We start from the raw sequence: 14,421 nt of genomic DNA, 5'->3' as shown, positions 1-14,421 counted from the left end.
CATCATGTAGTGTGTTGCTGCCTGGCTGTTTGCTCAAGGGAAAGCAAGAGCCCTTCCTTTTTGTTTTTTCGTGTGTTGCATTAAGATGCGGTACCGGGGGGAGGGAAACAGCGTTATCCCAGGGCCAGGGGAAATGCTTTTGGGAAATGCTTTGTGTTACAGTTTAGCTTCACCCCCAGCCTGATCAGCAGCTATATATGAGCAGTTGTGTCCCAATCCTGCCACATTCCCCCTGCTAGGGAAAGGACAGGAAGAGACTTGGGGGTTGGAAACTAAAACAGCTTTAATGAAGCAATAATAATAATGATAGTAGTATTACTAAGAAAATAATAAAATATATACAAATATATTAAATTTAACTCCCACTAGATGACTTGTGTCACCACTGATGCACTACGTCACCGTGAAAAGGTGCCAGGCTGGACTCAGCAGTAGGTGGGAGCTGAACTTGGGAACTAGGTTCAGGAATGCATGGATGCAGGATCGGGGCAAAAAGACAGAGCTTTTACTGCTCTCCACCATGACGTGTTATTTTGGTGAGCACCTTTGGGGGATGCATGCACATTTATTGATGGGACAGAATTGTTTTGGCTTCAAGCCCGAGAAGGAGGAAGCAGCCCTGCCAGTGGACCTTTCTGATGACCACGTACAGCACTTGAAATTCAGTGCACCTTCTGCTTAAAGAGAGATGAATGAGGTATGTAAAAAAGAGTTTGGATCTTACCAGGTATCCTGAATTACTGTTGGTACTCTTACAAAAAAAACACACACAAAAAAAAACCAAACCAGGAGTAGGAGAGCAGCATTATTCTGGTTATTAAAAGGTATCTTGACATCAAACTGGACTTAGGCTACCCAGTGACATTTGGGGCACCACCCTGTCAACACAGACATATGGGAGAGGAGAAAGAGATGAGCCCTGGTACAAGTTTAAAGGGTGGGGGTTTGTTTAATCCAGCACTGAAAAGCCTCAGGTAGGATTTGAATTTATAGCTAACAGTCTGTTAATCCGTATAGGGATGAGGAAGTTGGTTTACTTTCCAGCTGATAACTTAGGTTGGTGAGTAGGAAGCAGCTCCGGTGGTGGCAGCAAAGCACAGCAAAAGACTGGTCAGAAGGCTGCCAGGAGCACAGTGCTGGGATCCAGAATGTTCCTGGACAAAGGCTTTCAAGCGGCAGCAGCCCAGCAAATGCATCATTGTGAAGCCTGGCAAGGACAGGGCTTCATGTGGATGGGGAGCCAGGAGGGGGAGGAGCAGGAGGGAGGACGTGGATGGAGGTGGAAACCCTTCCCAGCCCGCCCCTTAGCAACAGGCACTTGCACCCGGGGACTTTGGCTCACTCCACATACAGACACCAACACAAAGTGGAAAACTGTGACAAGTCATGATCATGGCTTTATTTCAGAAGTTGACAGGACTTTTGAATTGAAGAGACTACGTAGTTAAAAACTGAAGCTGCAACAAGCTGAAAGTAGAAAAATATACTGTGTGTAGATAAAAGTCTTGTCGAAGTAGTTAACATTATAAAATGTACCAAAAGTTGTTTAAATAAACACGCACAATGTGTTATCGTGCATCCAATTCATCCTTTGAACTCCAGCTAAGCAGTAATTTCTGATGCAGAAAGCTTCCTATCCCTATTGGCAGGGGAGTCTGAGGAAAGCAAACGCCTCTTCTGACTGGCCCCAGTTCTTGGGAAACTTGATTGACCTGAAGCAAGCCCTAACTGCAGCAGAGCTTGAAGCAAAATAAAAGTATTCAGAAGAAAGGAAGTCATTTGAATTCCCTTATGCACAGGACCTTTGATTTGAGAGTGGTAAATGAAATGCCACTGGCACTCCACTTTCCTCTGCTGTCAAAATAACGTACAAAGAAACACTTTTAGGTTCCTACCTCTGCTCAGATTCAGAGCGATTGTTGTTAGGGAAATACAGACATCGCGGATTTCTTTCTTTGGCTTGAATTACATTTCCATGGTTCACTTCACACCTGAAGTGAAGCAGTACCGTGGCAGCCAGGTTGTGAAGACAACAGGAAAACACACCAACTCTTCACTACTGTTTCTTTCAAAGAAGCCAAACAATTAACATCTTTGAATTCTACTGAAATCTATTTTGCAGAGCACTTAAAAACTGAGGCAGAAGCAGCATTTCTGATAGGAAGGTATCTTGGGCAACAGACAAGCACTGAAACTTTAGACTTTGTCTGGTTTTATTCCACCTAAGAGACTGCAGATAGGAGATCAGTTCTTAATTTAATTTTCATAGGCTCCACTCCTGCCTTAAGCCAGTTTTGTCTTCAAGCTTTGAAGCCAAACTAATTTTAGCTTAAAATCAACTCTTGTAGGAAGTGTAACTAGTGGCAGTGAAAGTACCATATTGATATGTAATGATGAAACACTGGGTTTTTAATTTACAGTTCACTTAGAGTGACAACGTTCAGGCAATGAAGAGTTGAATATAGTTGAGACACGTTAGGTATTTTAAAAAAATAACTGTACCATCCAGGTTTAAAAAGAACAGCAGCTAAATGCCACCAGTGTGAATTCATCCAGCTGGCAGATTATTATGATTTATATGAATCTGTTGTATGCAGATGTTGACATCAGGCTTTCAAAGTCATCTAAGAAAGTTCTTTAAAGACACTGGTACAGTGCATTGCAATTGCAGAACAGTTATTTCCTGCAAGATTCCACCTTGTAGTGAGTTAAAGTGCCCATTTTCTCAACGGGAATAGGAATGTCACCTTGTCTATCAGATTCTGATTGTAGCAGAACGCATGGGTTTTTCTTGTCTCACATAATTGTTTGCTTGTTTGTTGTTGGAAGGATATACCCTGATTGAAGGAACAAATTCAAGAGCATGAAGGCTTCCAACTCCTTATCTACTTTTTCTACAGAAAATCAGCACCACCCTGTACCCGTAGACACAAATAGCCTTAGGCTCTCTTTAAACTGTGCAAATTACATATTCAGAAACAGTCTCCATCAACATAAATCTGGCTTCCGTTCTACTTGATGCGACTCCTCAGAGGTCAACATCAGCCTGTGAAACAGACCTGTCTTTCACTTGGCAAGCAAGGACAGCATCATGAATACTGTGAAAGAGCAACTCTCTTGTTACAGTGCTATCAAAAAAATTCAGTCTTGTCAGCTCAATCAGAGCAGGGCCTACAAAATAAAAACCAAACATGGCATCAGTGCATAAACTAAAGAACAAAGATGGAAGACAACAGTATCTCAGGAGGAAGACAACAACTTCTTCCCTTACTTGTTATTACTTAAGACATTTAAAATAGCTGAGTGGATCACATGCTACTTTCTACTCCAAACAGGTAATTCTCTTATCCAGACACACACAGAGGCCTATTTTTGGCAGAAGATGCTACAATTCCAAATAATAGAAACCTGGAATATTGCAGGCTTTTCTCCTCTTTATGTTATTAGGACAATTTCAAGATACAAAATGCGGTGTGGCATTTACGATTTGCCAGCTGGAATAAATGAGAGCAGGATCTAGTCCTCATAGAGCTCATGACATCAGTGCTCTATTTTTACTAAAGTGAAGGCTCTACTGCATACTGGGTTGCTTTTCCTCAAATCCAATTTTATTCCAATTTTATGTTAATGAAGTGCTGATGCTACTAAGGCACGTGGCAACAGAAAATTCAGGGCTAGAGGGAAAGAGATAAAACACAATCTCTCCCATAAAGCTCACAACCAAAAAATCACAACTCACCAGAACAGCTGGCAATGCAGACGCAGACACCAACTTCTCTGTATTCTTTTATAATCTGCAACACAGTTAAAATGAAGTTAAGCACAGCTATTTCATTTTACACACTGCAGTTCTGGAAGATGTAAGCCAATTGTTGTGAAAGCTGCACAGTCCACATGCCCCAGCATTCAGCTAAAACTTACAGACAGGTTCCCTATTAGGTATCTCAAGTTTTCTATGGGTTTTCCTGGGGAAAAAAAAGCTCTGCTTACTGATTTTAACGTTTTTGCTCCAACTGAATCCACGAAGTTCACCGGTGTGAAATCCAGAATTAAAGAATGGATGTTTGGTTTAGGCTCCACAAAATGTTCATGCTCATCTGGAGACGTGTCCTGTACACTAGCATCTTCAGATGCAAATTTTCCATTTACAGGTAACTCATCATTTGCTATCTCATGTTTTACACTTGCTTCCACATCGTTAGTCTGGGAGAGAAGATAAATAAAGCTTAATTACTACCAATGCTTTTTCAGTGCAGATCTCCTTCCTCTCCATACTCATCTGTTTTTTCAGCCTTTAAAAGGTGCACAGCTCCTAACCTTTACAGAAACGGGCTTTATACGCACACATATTTCCGTATCTTACATGTAGCAAAGTTTATTCTTTTACGCCCAGTCTTTCTACAGTCACATGCAAGCAGCTTAAACCTGTAAGAGTAAATTACCTACTTCCTTCAAACACTGACACCTGATTGTATGTTTTTACTCTATTTCTTTGCCTTATCTCTGCTAATCCTATCACAGCCTATATATTCAACAGAAGCATCAGCAATTTGGCTCTTAATTGAGGCATTTGGTTGGTTTCTCATGGTAAAAAGCATACGTCAGGACCCACCATGGGGTGAATTTAAAGATGCACAAAACCACCAGCATTTTTCAAACAACTCTTCTCCAGGTACCCCCCTCACTTAGCCACACCAGGATCAGCAGTGCAAATGGCACCTTCTTATTACAGGGGCTGCTAATTTGAATTTATTTTGTTACATTGAATTTCTGCATGATTATTCCAAATGTGTGGGGAGGGGCAGAGGTAGGGTACCTCCAATTTCTGCTGACACCACTGCTGAGACAGTATGACATCGTGGTAAAGGCTCTGCTCTGTCACGTGCTACCTGAATGTCATCAAGGTTCAACCCAATTACCCAATCCAGCCATGAGCCTCTGATCCTTATGCTGTTCCCTCAGTAGCCTGTCGCACTGCACAGTTCTTGGTCCCTAAGCTTTCCTACCTGCGTGATACTCTGCACCTTGTATGAACAAGAGTGGTAACAGCAGAAAGCAGCATGTTGGCTGATAAAGCAGAGGTAAATATTTACCGAAGAATTCACTAGTTTCAATACAGCTTTCTTTCTGAGTTTATTTGCCGCCTTTATTTCCCTGGCATGCCTCTTCTGAGCTTTTCTCCTTGCTGCTAATATGGCACAAGGGTCCACTCCAGTCTGTCATGAAAAGAAAGCACAATCCGAGGAGATTCAGCTTGTTAGGGTGATACTGCAGTATCAATTAGCACTGAATTCATCACTGTCATAAATTTAAAACACAAGCCCACATTGTTCAGTTCCCTTGGTGGGTGTGAGAACAGTATTAAGTAAGAAGGAATAATCTTGGCAAGCACTGTGTTAACAAGATGAGGAAGAGATTGATCACATTCTTTTCCAGAAATCAGTGTGCCATGTTTCAACCAAATGCTGATTTGAGTGCAGAGAGCAAAGGGGAGAGAAGTGCACTTGGACATAAATCACTACTACTTCTCGCTTTGTGAAGGTAAGTACCACCCACCTGTTTTGTACAAGACTCATCATGGGAGCTACAGAAAAAGTTTTCAGAAGTTAGTACGGGTGCAATTGCTACTAGGCCAGGCAGTTTGCCCTTAGCTAGTTCTGTTATTGTCATTCCCACTCAGTCAAACACAGGTTAGATGGGAGGTGAGGCATACTTTGTATGCGGGTAATTTGTTTCTTGTGACAGCACTGAATGTCCACAGTACCCTACGGTCTTATGCTCCACTAAAGTTTGTCACCGAAGAAGGAAGATTGTGCTCCCAGACATTTTGTTTTCATTTCAGCAACTAATTGTTTCCTTCTGAAGAAAAACTGTGTTCATCCAGATCGTGCTCTGCAACCACCAGACTTTCATTCACAAGCAGTTAGTATTAAGCTACACTTTGTCCATTTATTCCCTTCCCACCACGTTGTTGCTTCCTAAGATGACTTGCAGTTGGCTGGAGGGTCACCTTCTACTATTTTACCGATCACCGGGGCCACAAGCTGAGAAACACACTGATGGGGGCTACACTACAGGAGCTGAAAGATGAGCACGTTTCAGAAGCCAGGTTAAACTTTCAAGACACAGACATTAAAGAATTTGCTTTACTCACCTTTTTTTTCAGTGCACTGGTATATGAATCACTATTGGCAAAATAAAGTGATGCGTTAGCTTGAAATATTTTTATTCCAGGATATTCTTTAACCTAAGGAAAAGAATATTGGATGTGTACTGTTAAGGGTTTCCTGCACTACAAGAAAAACACCTGTGTGATCACAAGATACATGAACATGCAGCAGCCCAACAGCCAACTCTGAAAGGCTATCTGCGTGTGTGAAATAAAGACTAGCACTGTTGTGAGCAAAGCCCGTCAGAATATCAGAACCTCTCCCTTTCCCAGAGCAGTACTGCACATAATCAATGCCAAGTAACATTTCTCCTTTTTTTATGACATTGAAATGCACAGCCATAAAAAGGAATTAAATACTTGCAGTTTTCTAATGTTGCTATTGGGAGCTGACATTGGGAAATCCTGCAGATCTAGGAATGCTTCCTTTTAGCCTCCCTTTCTACAGGCATAGTGACTTCTTTCTCCCTTTCTCTTTCTTGGCTCCTCAGGTTCCAAAAAAAAGAAGAGCCTTTCAAATCTTTGGCTTTAAACAGGCCTTCAGATAGGTCTTGGTGTCACTTCTTTCCTCTACTTTAAATGAAGTCGTCTCTAAAAAGGGTGCACTCTGACATTTTACATGCAAATGACCTGGCGAGCAGCAAAGATCCAGCCTCCCATATGCTGCCAACCCTGTATTTATACAGGAGGAAACGGTAACTGCATTCAGTATAACAAAAACGGGCCCCCCTCTTCTTTGCATACAGCTATAAACACATCCACATATAATTATGCTTTGTATCACATTCAAAGCAGAACTGCTGGTGAGAGAATGTTCACAGATCACAGGATCATCTTTACACACAGTTTTTTACAGACTGGTTCCTTAGTAAAGAAGGATGTGGCCTTCACAGCAGTATCTCTGAGAACATGGCAGAGAGCAGAGAAAATTTTAGGTGCTCTGTGAATAAATACAGCATTTTAATATCCATTGTATTGATAAAAAGTAATGCTTTCACCAATTTCTGGCTGAATAAAATGGCATTTATAAGAAGCTAAGTACATAGCAAACAATTGTGCCATTAATCAAGGACATTTAATGAGCAGGGGATGGGTAGAGGTAAGGAGATGCTGTTTTGAACAGTTTGTGCAAACACGTCAGTTTGAATTCTGGGTTCCATGGATTTCAAGCAATACCGCCACACAAATAAAGAAGGTGGTCTTGTATGCACTTGTGTATGTAACAGGTTTAGCAGTGGTATTCCTACAGACCTTACCATTTTGTACAAGTTAGTACAACGGAACTAGTGTAAAGGTCTCTTCTGATCACCTGGTCAAGTGTATATATTGTAGTATATGTAGTATATATTCACGTATATATATTATATATATATATATATAATATATAGTACAATATATATATATTCATGTATATAATATATTGTAATATATATATATTCACACAGGTGAATGCTAGGCAAACACTGTATGTGCAGTATGGTAGGGCTAAGCAGCAAATTGCCACAGTCACCTTTGCTCTGCTACATAAAACTCTTCAATGCAGAAGAACACACCCCTACCTCTTCGTACTCTTCCACATCACAGTAGATGTCAGTACCAGGAATCTGACCGAGGATTCTGTATTGAGGACTAAAGAGAAATGGAAGCAAATGTTTCAGTATTATCACTTATAAAGTGGAAAAGGGAGTATTCAATACAGATTGAGACTTATTTTAAATGGTCATGCTGCAGTGCCTGTCTGGTAGTGGCTTATCTAAATATGGTCAGATGCAGTAGGTTTATGGCAGGCACACAATAAAGGGACCATTTGGTGACCAGACGAGTTTGCTTCTGTCAGCACAAAACCAATTTATAAGCTTAGCACTGTAATGTTGTTATTTTCTGCAAAGCATGGGCAAAAGCATACAAAGGCACAGGGCAAATTCTCTTCAGCATGAACTGTTGTAATTCCATTGACTCTCTTGCAAATATGGGAACTCATACTGGCAGAAAACATGCTGCGATTTCAAAGAGCCACTCTGCTCCCTGGACAGTGCCTGAACAGATCAATATTCCCAAAGCATGAGTAGGGAGACAGCGGAGTACATTACTGTTCTGTTTGCAAGAACAAAAATGGTATAGAGACAGCAGAAAAGTACTCTCATGCAGAATTTCTGAAAATTTTCTGGAAATTCAGAATTTGGTTTCATTCTAATGCAGACTGAAACCAAGACTCTCATATTTTCCACCTAGATGTCCCACACCTTGAGCCTAGAAGCCTTACATGACACTCTTATCCACACATGCAAGAAATCATTTTGCTGTAGACCCTGGAAAGCTTCACAGTAAAAAGCTTTGTCACTCTGAATGGGGAAAGAGAAGGGATTTGAAAAACTTGAAGTGCAGGCATGATTTTTTGATTAATTAGAACTCTCTTACAAAATACCTAAACATTCATATAGAGATAAACTGACAGAACTCCTTGACTGTGACAATTAGCGCACATGAAATGTAATCATTTAGTGAGACCGGCATCAAGCAGGTTTGAAGTTCTAAACTCTGGGCATTAACAATGTAAAGAAGATTAACCAATATATGAAACCTAAAACCTAAAATCTTATGTTCGTTATTGAAATTGCAAGTTCATGTCCTCTAGAAATTTTGTTCTCAGAAAAACAAAATGTGAACCCTGGATCAGAGCCACAGGGCATGACCTACATTATGAAGTAGATTCTATACTGCATGCAGCTGAAAAGGGTGGAAAGGTCATGTGTTTATTTGCACCCCTTAAACAAATAAAATCACATAGAAGATCAGCAAACTCTAATTTTGATAAAGAAGAAATCTGACCTTTGTGTTCTGTAAATAACCGTTATCATTGCAAATGCTACCGCAGTAAGCAAACCATAGTCTAGTCCCAGGAAAAGAGAAGCCACAAAAGCTACCACCCAGATGGCCTAAAACAAAGAAAAGGTATGAATTATTATGCATCTTTTTCTATTAACAGCAAAAACAATGGCATAATTCAACCTCAAACCTATGTCTAATTTCCGTTCAGGAGTAGGCTATAAGGTAATCCATCACGATAGCAGACTATAATTGCTTTAACCTTTCAGAAGGGCATAAAAGCTCAAGGCACACTAATATAACATCTGGCAAACTGTCACATATTAATTAACATCTTAAGTCCCATTCTCCAAGGAAACTTCTGTTACTATCAGATTCCATATACCTTAGGATAACAAAAAAAATATATTTAAGGCCTGCAAACAGCTCTCACTTCCACCAGCCAGTTAATCCAGGAAGAAAATTACACCAAAATGTTCCCTCCGATACACTTTTAGTTCTGGCCTACTCCAGCCAGGTTTGTCTTAAAAAATGGCAAATACTTTCAAGCAGTTTTCTTTGTTATTCTGTTTTTCAAATTCTTCTCAGACATTCCTACAGCCCTTAGTGCAGTTCCTATAGCAATAGTGCAAAAGCTTTGCTTTTACTGCAACCAAACTACTTCTGACCCGAGTTAAAGGTTGTTGAACAACAACAAAACCATTCCTGTCTGCAACAGATCACTCTCCTTGTGTTCATCTGCAAGGCAAAACCAATTTGTAACTTCTTGAGAAGCTTCTACCCTGTTATGGGGGTTAGGAAGAAGAGAAGCAACAAATTTAGTACGGTAAAATATATGCTCTGAGCTGTGCAGTACTCACCAGCTCAATCTTACTGGTTTTCCAGAAGTGTGCGACATCTCCAAACTGTTTAAACATTCCTTTCAGGTTCACCATGACAATTGCAGCTAGCACTGTCTAAGAATATTACAGAAATGTAATTTTCAGTAGCAAAATAAACCCAACACCAAATAAGAACTTCAAAGTATCACAAAAATCTCTATTCCTGTGCTTCACACAACTGTTACAAGTCTACTGAATGGATGTTCCATTTAAAAAGCGCAACTTTTCAAGTAATTCAGTGTAGAGAAGCTTTTACTGAAGCTGCAGAAATGAAATGGCAAGCCAGAGTCAGTAAAGTTTGATTTACTCTTTCCTGTCAAGAGAAATCACATATTCCTGAGCTCCATGCTGCTGCAATTATAGTGCCTCTAGTGCCTGAAGCAGCTAGACTACAATCTTAAACTCAAATTTCTCCACCATATACTGCAACGATATACCATAACAGTCATACGGGTATAACTCAAGGCACATCTCCTATAAAAAGAAAAAGGAATTGCATATCATCCTATGCCTATCACCAGAAATAAACTTTTTTTTTTAAAAAAAGTCAGAATATATTTATTCATATACATTTTTATACAAATAAGTAAAACTGCAACAAAACCAAATAATTATCCTTAGCCATCACCCAGCTCCAACCCTTTCCTTGCTGAGGTATTACTTTCTTTGAACTTTCTAACCTCTTCCCAGAATTCTTATGCTGCATTCAAATGTGGCCAACAGGAGCAGGGAAGTGATCGCGTCCCTGTACTTTGCAATGGTGAGGCCGCACCTCAAATACTGTGTTCAGTTTTGGGCACCGCGCTACAAGAAAGACGATGAAGCACAGGAGCGTGTGCAAAGAAGTGCAATGAAGCTGGTGAAGGGTCTGGAGAACAATTGTTATGAGGAGCAGCTGACAGAACTGAGGCTGTTTAATCTGGAGCCTGAAGGGAGACCCTATTGCTCTCTACAAGTACCTGAAAGGAGGTTGTAGTGAGGTGGGTGTTAGTCTATTCTCCCAAGTAAGAAGTGATAGGACAAGAGGAAATGGCCTCAAGTTGCACCAGAGGAAGTTTAGATGGGAAATTACAAAAAATTTCTTCACCAAAACAGTTGACAAGCACTGGAACAGGCTGCCCAGGGAAGTGGTAGAGTCACCATCCCTGGAAGTACTTAAAAGTCATATGATGTGATGCTTAGGGATGTGATTTAGTGGTGGATGTGGCAGTGCTGGGTTTATGGTTATACTCAATGATCTTAAGGGTCTTTTCCAACCTAAATTATTCAACAACAAAAAAACATGCTGGGCCCTTCAAAATATTATTAATTTTTACTCTAATTTATAGCAAAAATGCATACAAAATTTAAAGGTTTATGGATCAAGGCCTGTGTTTCTTACTAATCACACCACGATCTCCTTTTAAGGAATACTCACTGGCCTTTGTTCACTGACAATGCAATCCCTAACAGACAAAACTCCCTTACCTGTGGAAGCGGTTCAAAGAGGTATCCGATAGCCACAATTACCAACAGAACCATAATGGAAGAGAGAGCACCTGCAATCTGAACAAAAGAAGCCAAAAATAATTTCTAAGTGCCTGCAAAGGCACTTAGTTTAGCTAACCTAAACTTTAGTTTAGCTAAACTAAAGTGTTTAGTTAACCCCTCTTGTGGTTTCCACAAGGCTGGCTGTTCAGGTAACTTTTGATGCTTCCACACAGTTCACCTTTTTGGCTGTCATGGAACTTTCTATCCTGGTCTAAACCAGATTTGAAACGTGGGGAACTCCAGTTATTCCTTCTGAGAAATTCTCCTTGCAGAGAAATTTAGCAATCTAGTGAAGCTTCAGACTTTAACTTTGGAGCTCCAAAAACCAAACTTTGTTTAGCTCAAAATTTTGGTTTACCTGAGTTTTGCCGCCAGTGCTTTCCTGCACAAGACTCCGAGACATTGAGCAAGTGACTGAAAAGCTTTGGAAAAATGACCCCACAGAGTTGCATATTCCCAAGGCAATAAGTTCCTGTGTTAAACAATAAAGCAAAACAAAAGTTGGTTATAATTAGCAAGTGTACAAAGCTGGAGCTATCCAAACATACCAACAACAGCATCTTATTTATAGTGCTTTCCAGCAACCTTGTAGAGAATAAGCAACCTTATTGTAGCTTATACTTTTGGTTCTTGCACATGTGCAAGTTGATGCATGCTAAATCATCTGTTAAAAGAAGTATCTGATGAAGTGTTGCAGACATTTTCCATCCTTAAATGTTACAGTAATGAGTCAGACTGAAAACTAAAATGAATGACAACATTGTTTAAAGGATTTCTTCCACTTCAGGATAATGTGAATTTTAACCCTGAATATACATGATAAATGGTTTCTCTTACAAAGATTGTTCTTTGCTTCCCACCCTAAACTACTGTTTAGCACTAGTAGAACCAAGAGCAACCTTGGCTGTATTTCAATGCATGTGAATCCATTGCTGTACATAAAAAACAATGTGTCCACTGCTTCATCAGGAAGATCCCACATGAGAACTGCTATCATGAGAGAGATCAGAGCTTCATCTACCACAGTACTATGTTTCTGACACCTAAGAAAGTATTTGCTTGTAATGAGGCCTCCCCAGATTACATCCCCCTATTTGTAACTAGGTGATTTGAGTTGTTTTTAAGAGTACTCAATAAGCTTCTCTTTGCATTTGTATAATCCTTTTTAATTCATTTAAACATTCAGCACACACTGCCTCCTGTGACAAAGAGTTCTATAGCTGAACATTGCAGGTGAAAGTAGCATTTGGCACTTCCTGAGGAAAAGATCTTAACTCAGCTCAGCAATGATTACTTTAAGTAATGTAAATAGAGCTGATTCCATTCATGCAGCTACGGATCTGTCCTCTTCTCTCTTTAGGTAAGAGAACAGTGTCATGAAGGATGAGACTCATCTGACCAGATGTAAAACTCCGTAGGTCAAAGCAATTTAAACTCCATTTACTCCCGGAGGAAGAGAGCCATTTCAAGAACGGGGAACAACTGATCTGCACTGTGTCAAATCCTTGCTCAAGGAAATATGTTAGAGCATATAAACTCCCCGTCTCCCTTGACACCACAATGCTATTAACTAATAATCCAATTGCGATACTGATTCTAAACTGCACAGGCCGGACAGAGTAGGTGAGGATGACATATTGCTGTAGTTTTAGAGAGTCCCTAACCACAGCGTTTATCGCTCAAATCACAATCAGAATGCTAATTATGGACAGGGCCAACTACTGCCCCAGAAAATTATAAGCTGCCTATTTGCAATGGGTAGGAATAGAACGAAAATATAATTGCAATTTCTGAACCTCAGGTAACAGTTCTTTGATATGTAAGGCATTGTATTTATCACATGGAAACTCGATGCTCCGCTCTATTACATAAAGTAGAGATAAAGTAGCTGTCCATCATGACAGGAAGCTGTTACGTTTGTCTCAACAATTAATTTTTGCGTATAAGCCCAAGTCTAACAGAAGCAAGTTTCCCAAAGTGTACCTAGAAGTGAAACTGGTTAGTAAAATACAGCCAGTAGATCTTAAAATATTTCTGACGTTTAAATGTGTAGGCTGTAAAATACCTGACCTGATTCCACTAGCAATGAAAAGCTTTTTCCTCCAATATCTCATTCTACTTTAATTATGAAACAAAGGTACCACTGAGAATTTTCAACAAGGCAATCCAAATACTTTTACCTGATTCCCATCAATGGTGTAACCATGTTTAAGGGCAAAAATCTTGGCCATTGATACAGCCATCGAAAACCCAACTATTGCTATTGCTATTGCATCCACAAATACTGCTGGGATCAGCTGAATCTCGGGAACTGCTGGTGGACGTAATCTAGAGAGAAAACAAGTATTTACAAATCACTACAATAAAAGCTACACATGATACAGAAAAGATATAGTTTGAATAAGAATGTATCATCCCTACCCTTGAGGTATATTCCCAACAACATCGACTCTGTATGACTCACTCAAATTCATTCCAGCTGAAACTCCTGTGCCAATAATTACCTAAAAATCCAAAACCACATTTGTAAACATTAGCTAAAGAGAGATAAAGCCAACTGAAGAACCAATAACAGTGAGCTTATTATTAATTACAGACACAAGGGATTATATTTATTTGTCAACCAGTTTTCTGAGGGCTAAGGGGTAAAGAAGATAAAAAAGTGTAAGCTCACAATTTTCCCTCCGTCATCAACCCCCACTGATTTTATGGTTTTTCTTGGAAATGGCTAATGGAACATGCTATGGTATGATCTGAATCACTCAAACCCCCTTTGCCTGAGCCAAGCCTAAGCAGAACAGTGTGCACTGGCAAATTAAATGCAAGGATAAGCCAAGGACGGCTGCACTACCATAATTTCATGTGCATATTTATCTGTAAACAGAACTGGAGCAGCAGCAGTGAAATGAACAGGTGTAAGATCACTTTGCTATGGCTTTACTGTCAAACAACACCCTATTACACCACCTTCATCATTTCTCAAATGCATCCCTGTTCTTTGTTCCTTCTATCTAG

At 40.0% G+C, this 14,421-nt stretch overlaps 1 protein-coding gene across 4 annotated transcripts in view; it reads right to left on the bottom strand.

Annotated features, from left to right (window-relative positions):
* Positions 1-1,389: 1,389 nt before the first annotated feature.
* SLC26A5 (solute carrier family 26 member 5) overlaps positions 1,390-14,421 on the bottom strand; it is a 41,083-nt gene continuing 28,051 nt past the window's right edge. For all 4 annotated transcript variants that reach the window (XM_054055864.1, XM_054055871.1, XM_054055882.1 and 1 more), the window contains 12 exons: positions 13,828-13,910; positions 13,587-13,734; positions 11,765-11,878; positions 11,344-11,421; positions 9,856-9,951; positions 8,999-9,105; positions 7,729-7,798; positions 6,155-6,247; positions 5,094-5,216; positions 3,991-4,203; positions 3,740-3,794; positions 1,390-3,171 (listed from right to left, as the gene is read on the bottom strand). In XM_054055864.1, coding sequence (XP_053911839.1) covers positions 3,029-3,171; positions 3,740-3,794; positions 3,991-4,203; positions 5,094-5,216; positions 6,155-6,247; positions 7,729-7,798; positions 8,999-9,105; positions 9,856-9,951; positions 11,344-11,421; positions 11,765-11,878; positions 13,587-13,734; positions 13,828-13,910 — 1,323 coding nt within the window. In that variant the 3' untranslated portion in view covers positions 1,390-3,028. The remainder of the gene's footprint in view (positions 3,172-3,739; positions 3,795-3,990; positions 4,204-5,093; positions 5,217-6,154; positions 6,248-7,728; positions 7,799-8,998; positions 9,106-9,855; positions 9,952-11,343; positions 11,422-11,764; positions 11,879-13,586; positions 13,735-13,827; positions 13,911-14,421) is intronic.

Source organism: Cuculus canorus, chromosome 1 (genome assembly GCF_017976375.1).
Source record: "Cuculus canorus isolate bCucCan1 chromosome 1, bCucCan1.pri, whole genome shotgun sequence".
Classification (NCBI taxonomy): domain Eukaryota; kingdom Metazoa; phylum Chordata; class Aves; order Cuculiformes; family Cuculidae; genus Cuculus; species Cuculus canorus.
This window is presented reverse-complemented; position numbering and strand designations above follow the sequence as displayed.